The 17,617-nt window shown below is 42.6% G+C and overlaps 1 protein-coding gene across 5 annotated transcripts in view; it reads right to left on the minus strand.

The window, feature by feature from the left end:
- ZC3HC1 (zinc finger C3HC-type containing 1) overlaps positions 1-15,325 on the minus strand; it is a 35,835-nt gene extending 20,510 nt beyond the window's left edge. For all 5 annotated transcript variants that reach the window (XR_002730819.1, XM_023207867.1, XM_023207866.1 and 2 more), the window contains exons 1-4: positions 15,104-15,325; positions 12,832-12,943; positions 4,728-4,878; positions 3,251-3,334 (exon numbers count right to left, since the gene is read on the minus strand). Coding sequence is in view for 4 of the 5 variants with exons in the window: in XM_023207867.1 (XP_023063635.1) it covers positions 3,251-3,334; positions 4,728-4,878; positions 12,832-12,943; positions 15,104-15,249 (493 nt within the window). In the remaining variant the exon portion in view is untranslated. The remainder of the gene's footprint in view (positions 1-3,250; positions 3,335-4,727; positions 4,879-12,831; positions 12,944-15,103) is intronic.
- Positions 15,326-17,617: the final 2,292 nt, after the last annotated feature.

Genomic DNA, 17,617 nt, shown 5'->3' on the forward strand with positions numbered 1-17,617 from the left:
ATAACATAACATAACATAACATAACATAACATAACATAACATAACATAACATAAACTGTTTAAAGAAATTTAATTTAGTTTATAATTATTGGTAAATGTTAGAAAAAAATTACCTTCAAAATTAGTAGTTTTGCTTAATAAATTTAAGCATAAAGTGAAAATAATTGAGTGTTCTTTTATCTACACAAATGTTCTTTGTATGTTAAAGAACCAAACCAAGGGATCGTATAATTGAAAGGTCATATCTAAGATCCATTTAGGAGGTAGAATGGATAGGTCAAAGTGGGTGACGATAGAGAAGAGCATCTAAAGTGACTTTCAGGTTTCTGGCTAGGACAACTGGATGGGAGGTCAGTGCTATTTGCCAAGATGGAGAAAGTTTTAGGTATAAGAGGAAGAGTTCAGTTTTATATACATTGAGTTCCAGGTACCTATAATATTAAGTGGAAATGTTTAGAAGGTAGATGAAAATATGAGTCAAGCTGAAAAGAGAGGTCTGGATAGGAATTAGAGGTCTCCGAGGTGGTAGCTGAATTACGAATGAGATCAGGAAAGCAAAATGTATAGTGACAAGAGTTGGGAACCACAAATAGAGCCCTGGGCAGACCTTAAAAACTTAGATGCCAGGCACGGGGCTCACGCCTGTAATCCCAGCACTTTTGGAGGCCAAGGCAGGTGGATCACTTCAGGTCAGGAGTTCGAGACCAGCCTGGCCAACATGGTGAAACCCCGTCTCTACTAAAAATACAAAAATTAGTCGGGTGTGGTGGCACGTGCCTGTAGTCCCAGCTACTCGGGAGACTGAGGCAGGAGAACTGCTTGAACCCAGGAAGTAGAGTGAGCCTAGACTGAGTCATTGCAGCACTCCAGCCTGGGCGACAAAGCAAGACTCCATCTCAAGAAAAAAAACAAAAAACAAAAAGCAAAAACAAACTTGGACTGAGTACACTAGACAAGGATGGATTCAAATCCTCATGGGACCAAGTTTTGTTATACAATACAGTTAAATAACTAGTAAATCCTAGCTATTTCAACAGCAGGAAATCCTTATTATGCAATCAGCTTCACTTTAACAATTTTATTTAATAATCCCTTTTCTACCACCCTTTCATTGATCAAAGGTAGAGGGGAATCTCTGGTTATTTTCAATCTATTTTTTCCTTTTAGTGGTAAATCATGGAATATTCCTAGCTATCAGTGACCCTGGAATTAGCCTGCCATCCTACTGAAATAAAAAATATACCTATATGGCACTGAGTCTTGGTCAAGGCATGAAATATACAGATGAATAGTGTTGCTTTATAACTATGGGTCTAAATAATTTTTTCTACTTGCTCTTAGATTCCCCACCAGAGGGCTCTGCTTTGAAGCTGTTTACTTAGCAGGAATATGCCTACATGATTAACAAAATATTTTTTAATTTTTATTTTATTTATTTATTTATTTATTTATTTATTTATTTTGAGACGGAGTCTCGCTCTGTCCCCAAGGCTGGAGTGCAGTGGCCGGATCTCAGCTCACTGCAAGCTCCGCCTCCCGGGTTCACGCCATTCTCCTACCTCAGCCTCCTGGAGTAGCTGGACTACAGGCGCCCGCTACCTCGCCCGGCTAGTTTTTGTATTTTTTTAGTAGAGACGGGGTTTTACCGTGTTAGCCAGGATGGTCTCGATCTCCTGACCTCGTGATCCGCCCGTCTTGGCCTCCCAAAGTGCTGGGATTACAGGCTTGAGCCACCGCGCCCGGCCTTAATTTTTATTTTTAATAGAAATGAGGTCTTACTGTATTTATTGCTCAGGCTGGTCTCAAACTCCTGAACTCAAGCGATCCTCCTGTCTTGGCCTCCCAGTGTTAGGATTATGGTTGGGAGCCACTGTGCCTGGCCGATGAACAAAATATTTTTAAAAACCCAGTTGAGATTACATTTTGGGCTCTCTTATTCCAAAGTGTTCTGTGCACACATCAGTAGTTCCTGATTCAAGGGTGAGTATGTTCTCTTATGGCCCTTACGTAGACAGGAAATAGGAGGTTGGACCTGGCCTCCCCAGACAGGCAGCCTGTGGCTGTGATGACACCCTTACTTCAATGCTGTTGTGATAGTGTACTGTTTTACTGTAATAAACTGCAGATTTGTGATCACCCTCACTTGGGTAGCAAATGAACTTCCACCATGATTGCTATTAGTACTCCCTCTACAGGAAGCCTAGGTAGAATATGGCATTTCTTGGTGTGATGGGAAAAGCGAAGGTTTGAAATCAGATTAAACTTAGTTATAGCTTCTTCTAGTTGGTTTTAAGACCTTTGATTCTTAGTTTCCTCACCTAAATTAACTGGGTTGTGGCCGGGCACAGTGGCTGATGCCTGTAATCCCAGCAGTTTGGGAGGCCGAGGCAGGCAGATCACTTGAGATCAGGAGTTTGAGACCAGCCTAGCCAACATGGTGAAACCCCACCTCTACAAAAAATTTTTAAAATTAGCAGGGTGTGGTGGTGCGCACCTGTAATCCCAGCTACTCAGGAGGCTGAGGCAGGAGAATCGCTTGAACCTGGGAGGTGGAGGTTGCAATGAGCTGAGATCGTGCCACCTCACTCCAGCCTGGGCAAAAAAGCGAGGCTCTGTCTCAAAAAAAAAAAAAAAAAAAAAAACCCAAAACAAACAAACAAACAAACAAAAAGAACCGAGTTGATAATATCTACCTCCCAGGGCCCCGGTAAGGATTAAATGGGATAATGCATACATATGTCTAAAGCCTTAAGCATGTCAAATGCACTTAATGAAGGTAAGTAATAACACAAGTAAATATAAGTTTTTCTGGAAAAATGCAAATAGAAAAGGAGAAAAAGAGGATGGAGCAGTGGATCACTCCTGTAATCCCAGCACTTTGGGAGGCTGAGATAGGCGGATCACCTGAGGTCAAGAGTTCGAGACCAGAGTGACCAACATGGCGAAACCCCATCTCTACTAAAAATACAAAATCAGCTGGGCATGGTGGCGCATGCCTGTAATCCCAGCAACTCTGGAGGCTGAGGCAGGAGAATCGCTTGAATGCAGGAGGCGGAGGTTGCAGTGAGCCAAGATCGCACCACTGTACTCCAGTCTGGGCAACAAGAGTGGAACTCCATCTCAAAAAAAAAAAAAAAAAAGAAAAGGAGAAAAAGAAACTTCAAAGACTAGGTTTTCACCAACAAATAGACAATATTAGACATGCAATGACGAAGGAAAATGGTGAACAGGAGTTCGCAAAAATAAGTACCTGGGGATGGGCTGTCTGGCCAGAAACAGAACTTCTCATGGGCAGTACACAAGGCTTTCTTCAGCTCAGCACATCGTTGCTTATCTGAAATCCACACAAACAGCAACACCTTAGAAAACACTATATAGATTCAGAATCCAATGAATGGCCTCTAAGAGCAGAGATTTAACTAAAAATACAAATAAGAGAATTTTAAAATGTGAAAATATTATCAACTACATAATCTTAATATTTTCCACAAAACAGGTTCTAAATTGAGATCCTAAAGATCAACAAAGGAGATACCATGTATCTTATTTTTATTTTTTATTTTTTTGAGACAGTCTTGCTCTGTCACCCAGGCTTGAGTGCAATGGTGCAATCTCGGCTCATGGCAGCCTCCATCTCCCAGGCTCAAGCAATGCTCCTGCCTCAGTCACCTGAGTAGTGTTTTGCATTTTTAGCAGAAATGGGGTTTCACCACGTTGGCCAGGCTGGTCTCAAACTCCCAACCTCATGTGATCCGCCCACTTCAGCTTCCCAAAGTGCTGGGATTACAGGCGTGAGCCACCGCGCCCAGCCCCCATGTATCTTATAAAGCAGAGCATTCCAAATGTGAGCCTTCATAAAAGTCCTTTGTCACTCTTTGTCTAGAAGTATAAATTTTGGAATAATAAAGTAAACATGCTGCTGTTACCTAGATTACATTAAGTCCATGCTGCAGTAGCTAGCTTAGTTTAAAAAAAAAAAAAAAAAAAGAAAAAAAGGCCAGGTGCGGTGGCTCGTGCCTATAATCCCAGCACTTTGGGAGGCCGAGGTGGGCAGATCACGAGGTCAGGAGATCGAGACCATTCTGGCTAACATGGCGAAACCCTGTCTCTACTAAAAATACAAAAAATTATCCAGGCATGGTAGCAGGCACCTGTAGTCCCAACTACTCGGGAGGCTGAGGCAGGAGAATGGTGTGAACCCAGGAGGCGGAGCTTGCAGTGAGCCGAGATTGCACCACTACACTCCAGCCTGGGCGACAGAGCCCAACTCCGTCTCAAAAAAAAAAAAAAAAAAAAGACTGGCCAGGCACTATGGCTTACCCCTGTAATCCCTGCACTTTAGGAGGCCAAGGTGGGCAGATCACTTGAGCTCAGGAGTTCAAGACTAGCCTGGGCAACATGGTAAAACCCTACCTCTACAAAAAAAAAACAGAAATTAGCCAGGTGTAGTGGCACTGCACCTATAGTCCCAGCTACTTGGGAGGCTGAGGTGGAAGGATTGCTTGAGCCCAGGAGGTTGAGGCTGCAGTGAGTTGTAATTGCACTATTGTATCTCACTCAGCCTGGGCAACAAGCAAGACTCCATCTCAAAAAAAAAGATGAAAAAAAAAAAAAGATTGAAGTATGCATTTTTTGATCAAACTAAAACGACCTTTTCCCCGCCCCAGAAAACCAGGATAGTACATATTTGAGTGTGGAGAAAAATGTAATTTGTACCTTATACTTACATCTGTCAAAGTCAAAAGCTGGTTGTAAACTGGCACAGAGAAAAGCTTGACAGCTAGAGCACTTGAGCATATCACATTCAACTGTGACCCAGCCATATTTTGCACAGACGAGTGGAGACAGCTCAGGGGGCTTACCTGCCCATTTCAAAGAGTATCCATGTTAAGAAAAACAACACCGCAAATATATATATAAATGTGTGTGTGTGTACGTATACGTATATATACACGTGTGTATAAATATACGTGTATGTGTGTGTGTGTGCATACATATATGTACTTTTTGTTTTTTTTTTTGGAGAAAAGGTCTCACTCTGTCACCCAGGCTGGAGTGCAGTGGCACAATCTCAGCTCACTACAACTTCACCCTCGCAGGTTCAAGCAATTCTCCCACCTCAGCCTCCCAAGTAGCTGGGACCACAGGTGCATGCCACCACACCTAATTTTTGTATTTTTTGGTAGAGATGGGGTTTCACCATGTTCCTCAGGCTGGTCTTGAACTCCTGACCTCAGGTGATCTGCCCACCTTGGCCTCCCAAAGTGCTGGAATCACAGGTGAACACTGCAAGTATATTAAAAGGAGTAAGTCATAAATTACAATCTTAACTCACTCTTTTTTTTTGAGATGGAGTCTCGCTCTGTCACCCTGGCTGGATTGAATTGGCACAGTCTCGGCTCACTGCAACTTCCACTTCCCGGGTTCACGTGATTCTCCTGCCTCAGCCTCCCGAGTAGCTGGAATTACAGGCATCTGCCATTGCGCCCAGCTAATTTTTGTATTTTTAGTAGAGATGGGGTTTCATCATCTTGGCCAGGTTGGTCTTGAACTTGTGACCTCCTGATCCACCCACCTTGGCCTCCCAAAGTGCTGGGATTACAGGCGTGAGCCACTGGGCCCAGCCCAACTCATTCTTAATGTATATAGGAATAAATATTAAGGAGAAAGGCAATGAGAAAAGTGGTAAAAACTATTTTTAATGCACAGGCCCATATTTCACAGAATGATGAAGGTCATTTAAGTAATAAGTGGGAGGGAAAAGTTATTAACTTATTATTGAAGAAGTACTATGTATTTTAGGTGTTTAAAATGTTTATTGTCCAAGCACAGTGGCACATGCCTATAATCTCAGCACATTGGGAGGCTGAAATGGAAGGATTGCTTGAGCTCAGGAGTTGAAGATCAGCCTGGGCAACACAGCAACACCTCATCTTTACGGAAAATAAAAAAATTAGCGGGATGTGGTGGTGCACACCTGTAGTCTTAGCTAATTGAGAGGCTGAGGGAGGAGGATGGCTTGAGCCCAGGAGATCAAGGCCACAGTAATATACGATCACACCACTGCCCTCTATCCTGGGCAACAGAATGAGACCTTGTCTCAAAAAAAAAAAAAAAAAAAAAAGTTTATTATTGGTTCTCTGGTAGAATATAGCATCTGTTAATTTTCACTGAATCTGAAATACTAGGAACTTAAAGACACTAGTGAAAGTACTGGGATATGCCTAAACAATAAGAGACGGTCAAAGTCAAAAACACGGAAATATTTTCTGCCACTCACCTATGCTCTCCTACTGTACCCCATCCATTTTTACTTTCCAAAGAATAAAGGCAATAAAATTATCCCTCCAAAAGATTGCTAGTATCAATGGGGATGTGTGAGAATGTGTTTTACATAGCTAAAAGCATCTGTTAAGTATGTATTTGGAAAGGTATCCTAAAACATTTATTACTCCTTAATATTAAATGCTCAGTTGTTTTGTTTGTTTGTTTTGTTTTGTTTTTTGAGATGGAGTCTTGCTTTGTCGCCCAGGCTGGAATGCAATGGCACGATCTCGGCTCACTGCAACCTCTGCCTCCTGGTTTCAACCAATTCTCCTGCCTCAGCCTCCCGAGTAGCTGGGATTACAGGCATGCGCCACCATGCCCTGCTAATTTTTGTAATTTTAATAGGGAAGGGATTTTGCCATGTTGGCCAGGCTGGTCCTCCTCGGCCTTCCACAGTGCTGGGATTACAAGTGGGAGCCACCTCGCCCAGCCTCAGTTTTTAATAATCTACCTGGGCCGGGTGTGGTGGCCCCAGCACTTTGGGAGGCTGAGATGGGCGGATCACTTGAGGTCAGGAGTTTGAGACCAGCCTGGCCAACATCTCTACTAAAAATACAAAAATCAGCTGGGTATGGTAGTATGTACCTGTAATCCCAACTATTGGGGAGGCTGAGGCAGGAGACTCACTTGAACTTGGGAGGTGGAGGTTGCAGTTGAGCTGAGATGGCACCACTGCACTCCAGCCTGGGCAACATAGCAAGATTCTGTCTCAAAAAAAAAAAAAATTCTACCTGAAGAGCTCTTATTTTACAAAGCACAGTTAAAAAAAGGATAAAATATGAAAGAAGATGCAGCAAAGTTCTACATTTTTATAAAGGGATATAGGAATTTGAAAAACATTCCAACATCAGCAAAGGAAGAATGAAGACTGGAAAACAAAATTTAGATACAAATATTAAAGGAGCCATGATTATCTAGAATAAAAGTAATGGTTAAATAATCATTATATCCAAAATGGTGATCAATTTATAGCCAATGAACAAAAAGGAAATGGATCTAAATATTGTATCAAAATCAAGATTTAATGCAAGAAACAATGGTAGAAGGATGGTTAAAATACCTTCCCTTTCCTGAGCAATTTAGTCTTAAAGCCATTAGATGGTGAACAAGGAAGATGTCTGACCCAGGAGGCTGTGAAGAGGCGGCTCAGCCCAGGGTGTCAGAACCAAAATGGTATGTACCAGGCATTCACTTGCGGGCAGCCAAGTGTGGAGTGCTGGGGCCTAAATGGGGTGACGAGAGATTCATGCAAGAAAGGATGGCAGCATGGCAGAAATGGGAGATTAAGCAAAGCGCATATAGGGGATTGATCAAAGTAGTAAATATATTGAGGATAACAGAAATTATGTTTCACAGTGCTGAATATGGGAGGGAAAAATAGGGAAAAGGAGAAAACTAGAATGAATCCTGTGATATACAATTGCAACTGGAGATGTCAGCAGGAACTCATTGTTTTTTAAAATATAGAGAAAAATGGATGTAAATTTAGATGTGTGTATACATGTCAATGTGTGTGTGTGTGTGTGTATAAACATATATATTCTCTAGCTTTTTCCTCTGACAGGGCCTCAGAACAGTGGCATCCCAGTAGCTATGAGTTCTCCCTGCACCCAGATCTTGGCATTCATTCATTCATTTATATAGAGACAGGATCTTGCTATGTTGCCCAATCTGGTCTCTCCTGGGCTCAAGCAATTCTCCTGCCTGGGCCTCCCAAAGTACTGGGATTACAGGTGTGCCACCACACCCAGTTCAGATCTTAGCTTTTAAATAACATTCTCCACTGAAAAACAGCCAAGGATCCTTGTAGAATTGGCTGATTCCAGGGATGGGGCAAGAAAAATACAAGATAAGCCGAGAACAACTTGTTCCTGAAAGCAATAAAGAGGTCATGGGTTATGGGACATGTCAAAAGGCCACAGAAGCCAACCTGAGGGCGATGTCACTGACTAAATAAGGAACAACTGGAGTATCAAAATATATAATGATAGTAATGAATTATAACCCATTGAATAACAAAGAAAATCATAAGTCCACATTGCTACAAATAAATCAATTACATAAAGTTTGACAAGGAATAGGATATTTACATAGTTTCAAAGAAACTCCCCACAAAGTACTTCTTATTTACAAAGGAGGAAAGAGTTATTTTACAACAGAAATGCCAGATACTCCCTTAATCAAGTGATCAAAGTGATCATCACCATAAAGCGATAAATAGAAATCATGTGTCACCTGACAGGATGCAATGAGAATGCAGCACTGCTTCACCACACTCCTGCATAACCTGAATCTAATCACAAAGAAACATCAAACAAATGTCACTGACATACACTCTACACCACAACTGTTCTGTAATCTTCAAAATACCAAGATCATGAAATTCAAGAAAAAACGGAGGAAACGTTCCAGATTAAAGGAGAATAAAGCAACGTGACAACTAACTGTACTGTGTGATTCTCAACTGGATCTTTCAACTATAAAGAATGTTATTAGTACAACTGATGAAAAAGCTGGGGTCTGAGGATTAGAGGGTATAACCTATCAATGTCAATTTTCTGATTTTGATGGTTGCATTCTGGTTACACAGGACAAAGTCCTTGTTTGTAGGAAATACTTGGGAGTAGTAAGACATCACTTTGGTGGCTTACTTTCAAATAGCTCAGGGAAAAAAGGTTCTTTGTAACCTCTGCAACCTTTCTGTAAGTCTGTAATTTAAAAATGTTTAAGACTCACATAAAAAACTACCAAGTCTTTCTGTCCTTGCACACAGGGAATAAAGTAGTGAAAAGTGGAGGACTTGATGTGGTATCACATTTCTTCTGCCTTCAGTCTCTGCTCCTTTCACAGAGCTACCTGTCAGTACCATGTTGGCCATGTTGGGATAGAGTCTCCTCAGCTTCACAACATCTATGGTCTATAGGTGCCAAAATGACAGCCCAGAGAAGAATTTGCCATTTTCAGTGGAAAACAAGTGGGAATTACTAATTATGATGACTTGTACTTTGGATCTGATTTGCTGCACTTTTCTTTATAAGACATCAACTGGGCCAGGCGCGGTGGCTCATGCCTATAATCCCAGCACTTTGGGAAGCTGAGGCGGGTGGATCACCTGACTTCAGGAGTTTGAGACCAGCCTGGCCAACATGGTGAAACTAAAAATACAAAAACTAGCTGGGCGTGGTGGTGGGAGCCTGTAATCCCAGCTATTTGGGAGGCTGGGGCAGGAGAATCACTTGAACAACAGAGGTTGCAGAGCCAAGATCGCATCAGTACACTCCAGCCTGACTGACAGAGTGAGACTCTATCTCAAAAAAAAAAAAAAAAAAAAATACATCAACTGCTTAAAATGGATGTCTGAGCTCACAATCTCTTTGATACTGTGCAGCCATAAAAGGAATGAGATCATGTCCTTTGCAGGGACGTGGATGGAGCTGGAAGCCATTATCCTCAGCAAACTGACACAGAAATAGAAAACCAAACACATGTTCTCACTTATAACTGGGAACTGAACGATGAGAACACATGAATACGTGGGGAGAAGGACATACACTGGGGCCTGTTGGAGGTGGGAGTCAGGGGAGGGAAAGCATCAGGAAGAATAGCTAACAGATGCTGGGCTTAATATCTAGGCAATGGATTGATCTGTGAGTAAACCACCATGGCACACGTTTACCTATGTAACAAACCTGTACATCCTACACATGTACCCTGGAACTGAAAATAAAAGTTGAAGAAAAAAAGGACGGGCATGGTAGCTCATGCCTGTAATCTTGGCACTTTGGGAGGCTGAGGCAGGCGGATTGCCTGGACTTAAAAGTTCGAGACCAGCCTGGGCAACACAGTGAAACCCCATCTCTACTAAAATACAAAAAATTAGCTAGGCATGGTAGTGGACACCTATAATCCCAGCTACTCGGGAGCCGAGGCAGGAGAATTGCTTAAACTTAGGAGGAGGAGGTTGCAGTGAGCTGAGATGGTGCCACTGTACTCCAGCCTAGAGGACAGAATGAAACTCTGTCTCAAAAAAAAAAAAAAGTTGAAGGAAAAAAAGGAAACAAAACAATGGATCAAATTCTTGATCTCAGGCATATAGCACACGAGGTATGTTTGTAAATAAACTTATGACATAACGCTTAATGTCTCTTCCTGAAACATGCAATGTGATAGCTGGTATGTGCTTACTTTTTCATTTGGGTAATATTCCAGTATAAGTTTTTTTTGAGACAGAGTATTCTCTGCTGCCCAGGCTGCAGTGCAGTGGTGTCATCTCAGCTCACTGCAACCTCCACCTCCCAGCCTCAAGCAATTCTCCTGCCTCAGCCTCCTGAGTAGCTGGGACTACACGCACATGCCACCATGCCCAGCTAATTTTTATATTTTTAGTAGAGATGGGGTTTCACCATGTCGGCCAGGTTGGTCTCAAACTCTTGACCTAATGATCCACCTGCCTCAGCCTCCCAAAGTGCTCGGATTACAGGCATGAGCCACCACGCCTGGCCTAATTTTGTGTTTTTAGTAGAGGCGGGGTTTCACCATATTGGTCAGGTTGCTCTCAAACTCCTGACTTCAGGTGATCCGCCCACTTTGGCCTCCCAAAGTGCTAGGATTACAGGCATAAGCCACCACGCCTAGCCAGTATTAGTTTCTGAATTAAAAAAAGGTGTGTGATTTGGCTTATTTCATGGTCTTAAATTCTGAAATTTTGTTAATTTTTGATTCCTAAGTCAAGACCTTGTTAATAGTTTATAAGATAGAAATTCAGGGCCAGGTTTGGCGGTTCAGGCCTGTAATCCCAACCCTCTGGGAGGCTGTGGCAGCATAATTGCTTGAGACCAGGAGTTCGAGACCAGCCTGGGCAACACAGGAAGAATGTCTACACACACACACACACGGGGGTGGGGGTGCAAACTTGCAGGAAAAAAAGCAGGTGGAGCTACTTCTCTCAAAGCAAGGTGATGTGAGCAGCTTTTAAGGTGGCTCCAATGATCCCTGCCTTCTTGTATTCATGTCCTTGTGTTATCTGCTCCTCTTGAGTATGGGCTGGCCTAGTGACTTGCTTCTAATGCATAAAATATGACAAAAATGATGAGATGTCGCTTCTGAGATTAGATTACAAAATGAGGCTGGCTTGTATCTTGTTCTTTGGCTTGCTCACTCTGATGGAAGCCAGCTGCCAAATTGTGAACTTTCTTTTAGAGAGGCCCACATAGCAAGGAACCAAGAGGGGAGGGGCATCTCTGGCCAATGGCCAGTATAGAACCGAAGCCCTCCGTCCAACAGACACAAGTAAATGAATTCTGCCAACAGTGTGCCAATGACTGAGTTTGGAAGTGACCCTTTCCTATTTTTTTTTTTTTTTTTGAGACGGAGTCTTGCTCTGCTGCCAAGGCTGGAGTGCAATGGCACGATTTTGGCTCACTGCAAACTCCGCCTCTTAGGTTCAAGCTATTCTCCTACCTCAGACTCCTGAGTAGCTGAGATTACAGGTGAGCACCACCACACCTGGCTAATTTTGTTGTGTTTTTTCTTTTCTTTTTTTTGAGACAGAGTCTCACTCTGTCGCCCAGGCTGGAGTGCAGTGGCGCAATCTCGGCTCACTGCAAGCTCCGCCTCCCGGGTTCACACCATTCTCCTGCCTCAGCCTCCTGAGTAGCTGGGACTACAGGCGCCCGCCACCGTGCCTGGCTAATTTTTTGTATTTTTAGTAGAGACGGGGTTTCACCGTGGTCTCGATCCCCTGACCTCGTGATCCACCCACCTTGGCCTCCCAAAGTGCTGGGATTACATGCGTGAGCCACTGCACCCGGCGTTTTTATTTTTGTTTTGAGACAATTTTCCTAGTTAAGCCTTGAAATGACAGTGCCCTGACCAACCTTAATTGTAGCCTGTGAGAGACCCTGAGTCAGAGGACTCAGCTAAGCCATGCCTGGATTCCTGATTCACAGAAATTACGAAATAAAAAAATGTTTGTTGTTTCAAGATCACTAAGTTTTAGGGCAATTTGTTATGCAGCAATAGGTAGCTAACATACAAAGGAAAATCTAGAAAGAGACATTATCGTAGTATAGTCTCTAATAATCTAAAAAACATTAGATTATAATCCTGGATCTGCCATTCGCTAACAGGTTCATCTTGGGCAAGTCATATAACCTGCCCCAAACTGTTTCCTCTTCTGTAAAACAAGTATAATAATAATGCTTATTTTCATAGGTTTAAGGTCAAGATTGAATGTGATAATATACGCAAAAACATACTATACATGAGTATTAGTTATTATTTCTTCTTTTCTCAGGCTGTTATTTTTTTCTTCTGTAAAAAGAAAAGGTTAGATAACCTCAACTGTCCCTCTGAGTGATAACACATTAGGACACTGACTTTCCTATATAACTTCTTACGAAGGTTTGATTCTAAACTTTAAAATATTACAATAAGTAGTGTAATACGTTGGAGAACTCTAGAAGCAGGCAGAAAGTGCAATTCACATGAACTAAAAAAGGATATAGAAAACGTTTCCACTCTGCTAAAGAAGGCTTCTTTGCTTGTAGATTCCAGTGAAGGTTGTTCTGCTTGGGGTGATCCATTAACTGACTGGGAAGTGGCAGACGTGTCCTTCCTAATATAAAGTGGCAAAACTGTTGGTAAACCTTTCACAGTACCCTCTGCTTAAATGTTTTCTATCTAGCTTCTCTATACATCATATCATAAATCACACCAACGCTGGATTTTAAGCTTCCTAAAAATCATTTTACTCATGTCATTCCTCAGGTTATTATTTTCAATGGTTTTATAATACTTACTAAATAAAATCCAAATTCTTCAGTCTGGCATTCAAAACTCTTTACAGTTTACCCATATCTAAACTTCAATCAATTTCTGCCTCTACAGGGCTCCACTAATCCTAGCAAACTATTCCCCTCACTCATTCACTGTTCTCTACAAGTATTTTGCATAACTTTAGTAAACAGAAAATAAGACTCAAGACTTCAGGTATGCATTATACAGTTTGAATCTCTTCAGAAATTAGACTCTTTTTTTTTTTTTTTTAGATGGAGTCTCGCTCTGTCACCCAGGCTGGAATGCAATGGTGCGTTCTCAGCTCACTGCAACCTCCACCTCCCAGGTTCAAGCAATTCTCCTGCCTCAGCCTCCCGAGTAGCTGGGATTAGTGGTGCGCACCACCGGGCGTGGGCCCGGCTAATTTTTTGTATCTTTAGTACAAACGGGGTTTCACCATATTGGTCAGGCTGGTCTCAAACTCCTGACTTCGTGATCTGCCCGCCTCAGCCTCCCAAAATGCTGGGATTACAGGCATGAGCCACCGCGCCTGGCAGAAATTCGACTCTTAACAGCTGAAAAAACAATTTTGATATTTCTACCTGGAGGGACCTTTGATACCCTCTCCTTCCAAAAAAAAAAAAAAAAAAAACCAGTTACAAAATTCGAATCAAAGTAAAGATCTTCAGGAGACTTCATGAAAAAAAAAAAAAAATCAGGGAGAAAAAAACTCAGCAAAGGAATTCTCTCATTCTCAGTGGAAGGCATTTCAACAGTGCTCGGGGAATTCGGGGAATTGCTGAAACACAAGCATTTATTTATTTATTTATTTATTTATTTAGAATTGCTGAAAGACAAGCATTTATTGATTGATTGATTGATTGAGAGACAGAGTCTCGCTCTGTCGCCCAGGCTGGAGTGCAGTGGCGTGATCTCGGCTCACTGCAACCTCGCCTCCCGGGTTCAAGCAATTCTGCCTCAGCCTCCCGAGTAGCTGGGACTACAGGTGCGGGCCACCACGCCCTGTTAATTTTTTGTATTTTTAGTAGAGACGGGGTTTCACCGTGTTAGCCAGGATGGTCTTAATCTCCTGACCTCGTGATGTGCCCGCCTCAGCCTCCTCAAAGTGCTGGGATGACAGGCGTGAGCCACCGCGCCAGGCGACAAGCATTATTTTAATAAAAATAGGATTACATCAACGATTATAGCTCAAAAGAAATAAAGTTATTCTAAAACTCTCAGAGATTCATAGAGAGCTTCAAGGCGGTGTGGGAAAAAAATTCCCCCCCCCTCAAAAAATTCACAGCATCCATAAACTTGGATGGGTAAAAATGACATTTATTTCTCTTTAAATGACAAGATTTAGCATTTTCTTCAATGATGAATGAGGGTAAAAACACCATAGTAGTATTAGTACCTGTTAATTTGTCATCAATGGAAATAATATTCCCACATTATGGTGCTTGCACGTTTTCAAATACCTTTTATGGTTGACAAGACCTACTACTAGATATTATGAACTCTTTAATAAAAAGAATGTTACTGCATAACTTTTTCCTTTTACTATCTTGATAACTACATTCCAATCTAACTGGTTTCCTTTATAATCCTATGTAATTTACTCCAAGCATTTAAAAATATTACGAGAGTTAATAAGCTTCTCCAGAGAACCAAAGGGGTCCACGGCACCAAAAAAGGTTAAGAATTCCCAATTAAGAGAAGTCAGGTGAACTCATTCAGTTAACGGTCCTCTTTTTTTCCTTCCAAAAATAATGTCCGATGACAAAATTTCGGCTGCGGTTGGGAATCCGGTACATCCCGACGGGAAGATCAAAGCCGATCAAACATAGTAACCAGAGTATCTTTCAGATCCTAAGAAGAAGCCATCCCCACTGCCCCAGTCGCCGACCGAGGGAAACCCCCCACGCGACACGCCACCCCCTCCCCAAGCCTTCTCCAATCTTCCAACGCCGGACCCAGGGCTAACTCGTGAACTCACGCGTCCACGCCTCCCTCTTCCGGGGCAATCCCTTCATCTATCAGCTGCCGGATTTTCTGGGGGGTCCCTTCTGGGGCGCGAACAACTGCACCCCAATTCTTTTCAACCCCTACAGCAAACGCTTGTCCCTCACTGGGCGCCGCCATCTTGGTCCGCTGCCGAGTCGCTTCCCCGAGCGTTTGAAGGCTCCGGAACTTCCGTCCTGAGAGGTTAATATCCGCCTCTTGAATCAGCCTGATGGGGAAAGTCTAACCGCGTGGTCCACGCCTTTTTTGGTTGTTTTATTTTATTTTTTTAAATTTATTATTTTTTTTTTGAGACGGAGTCTCGCTCTGTCGCCCAGGCTGGAGTGCAGTGCCCAGATCTCAGCTCACTGCAAGCTCCGCCTCCCGGGTTTTACTCCATTCTCCTGCCTCAGCCTCCGGAGTAGCTGGGACTACAGGCGCCCACCACCTCACCCGGCTAGTTTTTGTATTTTTTTTTTAGTAGAGACGGGGTTTCACCGTGTTAGCCAGGATGGTCTCGATCTCCTGACCTCGTGATCCGCCCGTCTGAGCCTCCCAAAGTGCTGGGATTACAGGCTTGAGCCACCGCGCCCGGCCCTAGAACGCGTTCTGACCAAATTCAGCAGGGATGAGGGGCTTAAACCTAGTTTTCAACTAATACTAAATAATACGGCCAGGCACAGTGGCTTATGCCTAATCCCAGCAGTTTGGGAGGCCGAGGCGGGCGGATCACCTGAGGTCAGGAGTTCGAGACCAGCCTGGCCAACATGGTGAAACCCCCATCTCTACCAAAAATGAAAAAATTAGCTGGACCTGCTGGCAGGCGCCTGTAATCCCAGCTACTAGGGAGACTGAGGTAGAGAATCACTTGAACCCGGGAGGCGGAGGTTGTAGTGAGCCGAGATTGCGCCACTGCACTCCAGCCTGGGCGGCAAGGGGAAAACTCCGTTTAAAAAATAAAAATAAAAAATAACTCTTACGACCCTACTAAGTTGCATCTTTTTACAAGCGAGGAACTGGTGTCCCTCTCTTAAGAGCAAATAATTTAGAATCCTTGTTGGAAACTGTGTTATGGATGGATTTAGAAGTCTGTGGCATTTGAGACTATTGATACTCCTTCCTTCGTTCAACAAATATTTATTGAAAGCATCCTATTTATTTTTTTTGAGACGGAGTTTCGCTCTTATTGCCCAGGCTGCAGTGCAATGGCGCGATCTCAGCTCACTGCAACCTCTGCCTCCCGAGTTCAAGCAATTCTCCTAGGTCAGCCTCCCGAGTAGCTGGGATTACAGGCATGTGCCTCCACGCCCAGCAATTTTTAATTTTTTAAAATTTTTAGTAGGGATGGCATTTCACCATGTTGGCCAGGCTAGTCTTGAACTCCTGACCTCAGGTGATCCACCTGCCTCGGCCTCCCAAAGTGCTGGGATTGCAGGCATGAGCCACCATGCCCGGCCAAAAACCTCCTGTTGATAGTATCTAGGCACTAGCAATGACAGTCGTGAGCAAAGGAGCTGTAGATCTTGGTGGAGTTAGATGTCAAATAAATTTTCTTATAGTTTTAAAATTATGATTACAAGTGTTTCAAAGATGCACCAAGGTTGTAATAGGAGAATCTAATTTAGTTTGCACATTCTCCTGAGAAAATCAGGTGCTGGAGCTGAGATGGATGAGACTGAAGGGAAGAAATCTGTACAGAATCTTCTAACCCCCCAGGTTGGAAGACTGATATGACTAAACAATGGGCAAAAAGGAAAGTGGGATCATCTCCTATCCTTCGAGCATCCTACCTGTGGGTTCCTGACTCTATCAATGCTCCCAGCAGCAGGGCCTGCAACCTATTGATCCAATTACTTTTCTGCTATTCCTAACTCCACCATCACCCTTGTTTCTTCTTTTCTTAGCCAGCTTAAATTCATTACTGGTTGTTATCATCATTCCTTTGCAAAACTGGAACATGGATTGAGAATTAGTTAATATGAAGGAATCATTGTTGATTTCACTATATGTAATAATAGCATTGTAGTTATGGTTCTTAAAAGCTCTTCTTTATTAGAAATGCATCTGGAAGTATTTATAGGTGAACTGATATGATGTCTGGAATTTGCTTTGAAATTATCCAGGAAAAGAAACCATGTGGAGAAATAGATGAAAAAAGATTGCAAAATTTCAAACTATTGGACTTGGATGATAGAATTGTGGGGTTCATTATATTGTTCTTTCTGCTATTAAGTATGTTTGACAATATCATAATAAAAAGCAAAATACATAAGCTAAAAAATACATGTTCTTGAATACCCTTTGAATTTCCTTGAACCTCTCTTGCTTAATAGTACTTACTTGACAAAACCTCAATCGCAGTTGAAGTGATTTCTGTATTACTGCTTCTGTACCCATACAACTAAATATGGCCAAAGAGAAATGACAAACTAACTTCTTGTCTCTTTATATTCTTGACTTCAAGTGGGACCTTAATTCTTCGCAGTAATTATACTACCTTTATCTAGTC

This window comes from Piliocolobus tephrosceles, chromosome 8 (genome assembly GCF_002776525.5).
Source record: "Piliocolobus tephrosceles isolate RC106 chromosome 8, ASM277652v3, whole genome shotgun sequence".
NCBI lineage: Eukaryota > Metazoa > Chordata > Mammalia > Primates > Cercopithecidae > Piliocolobus > Piliocolobus tephrosceles.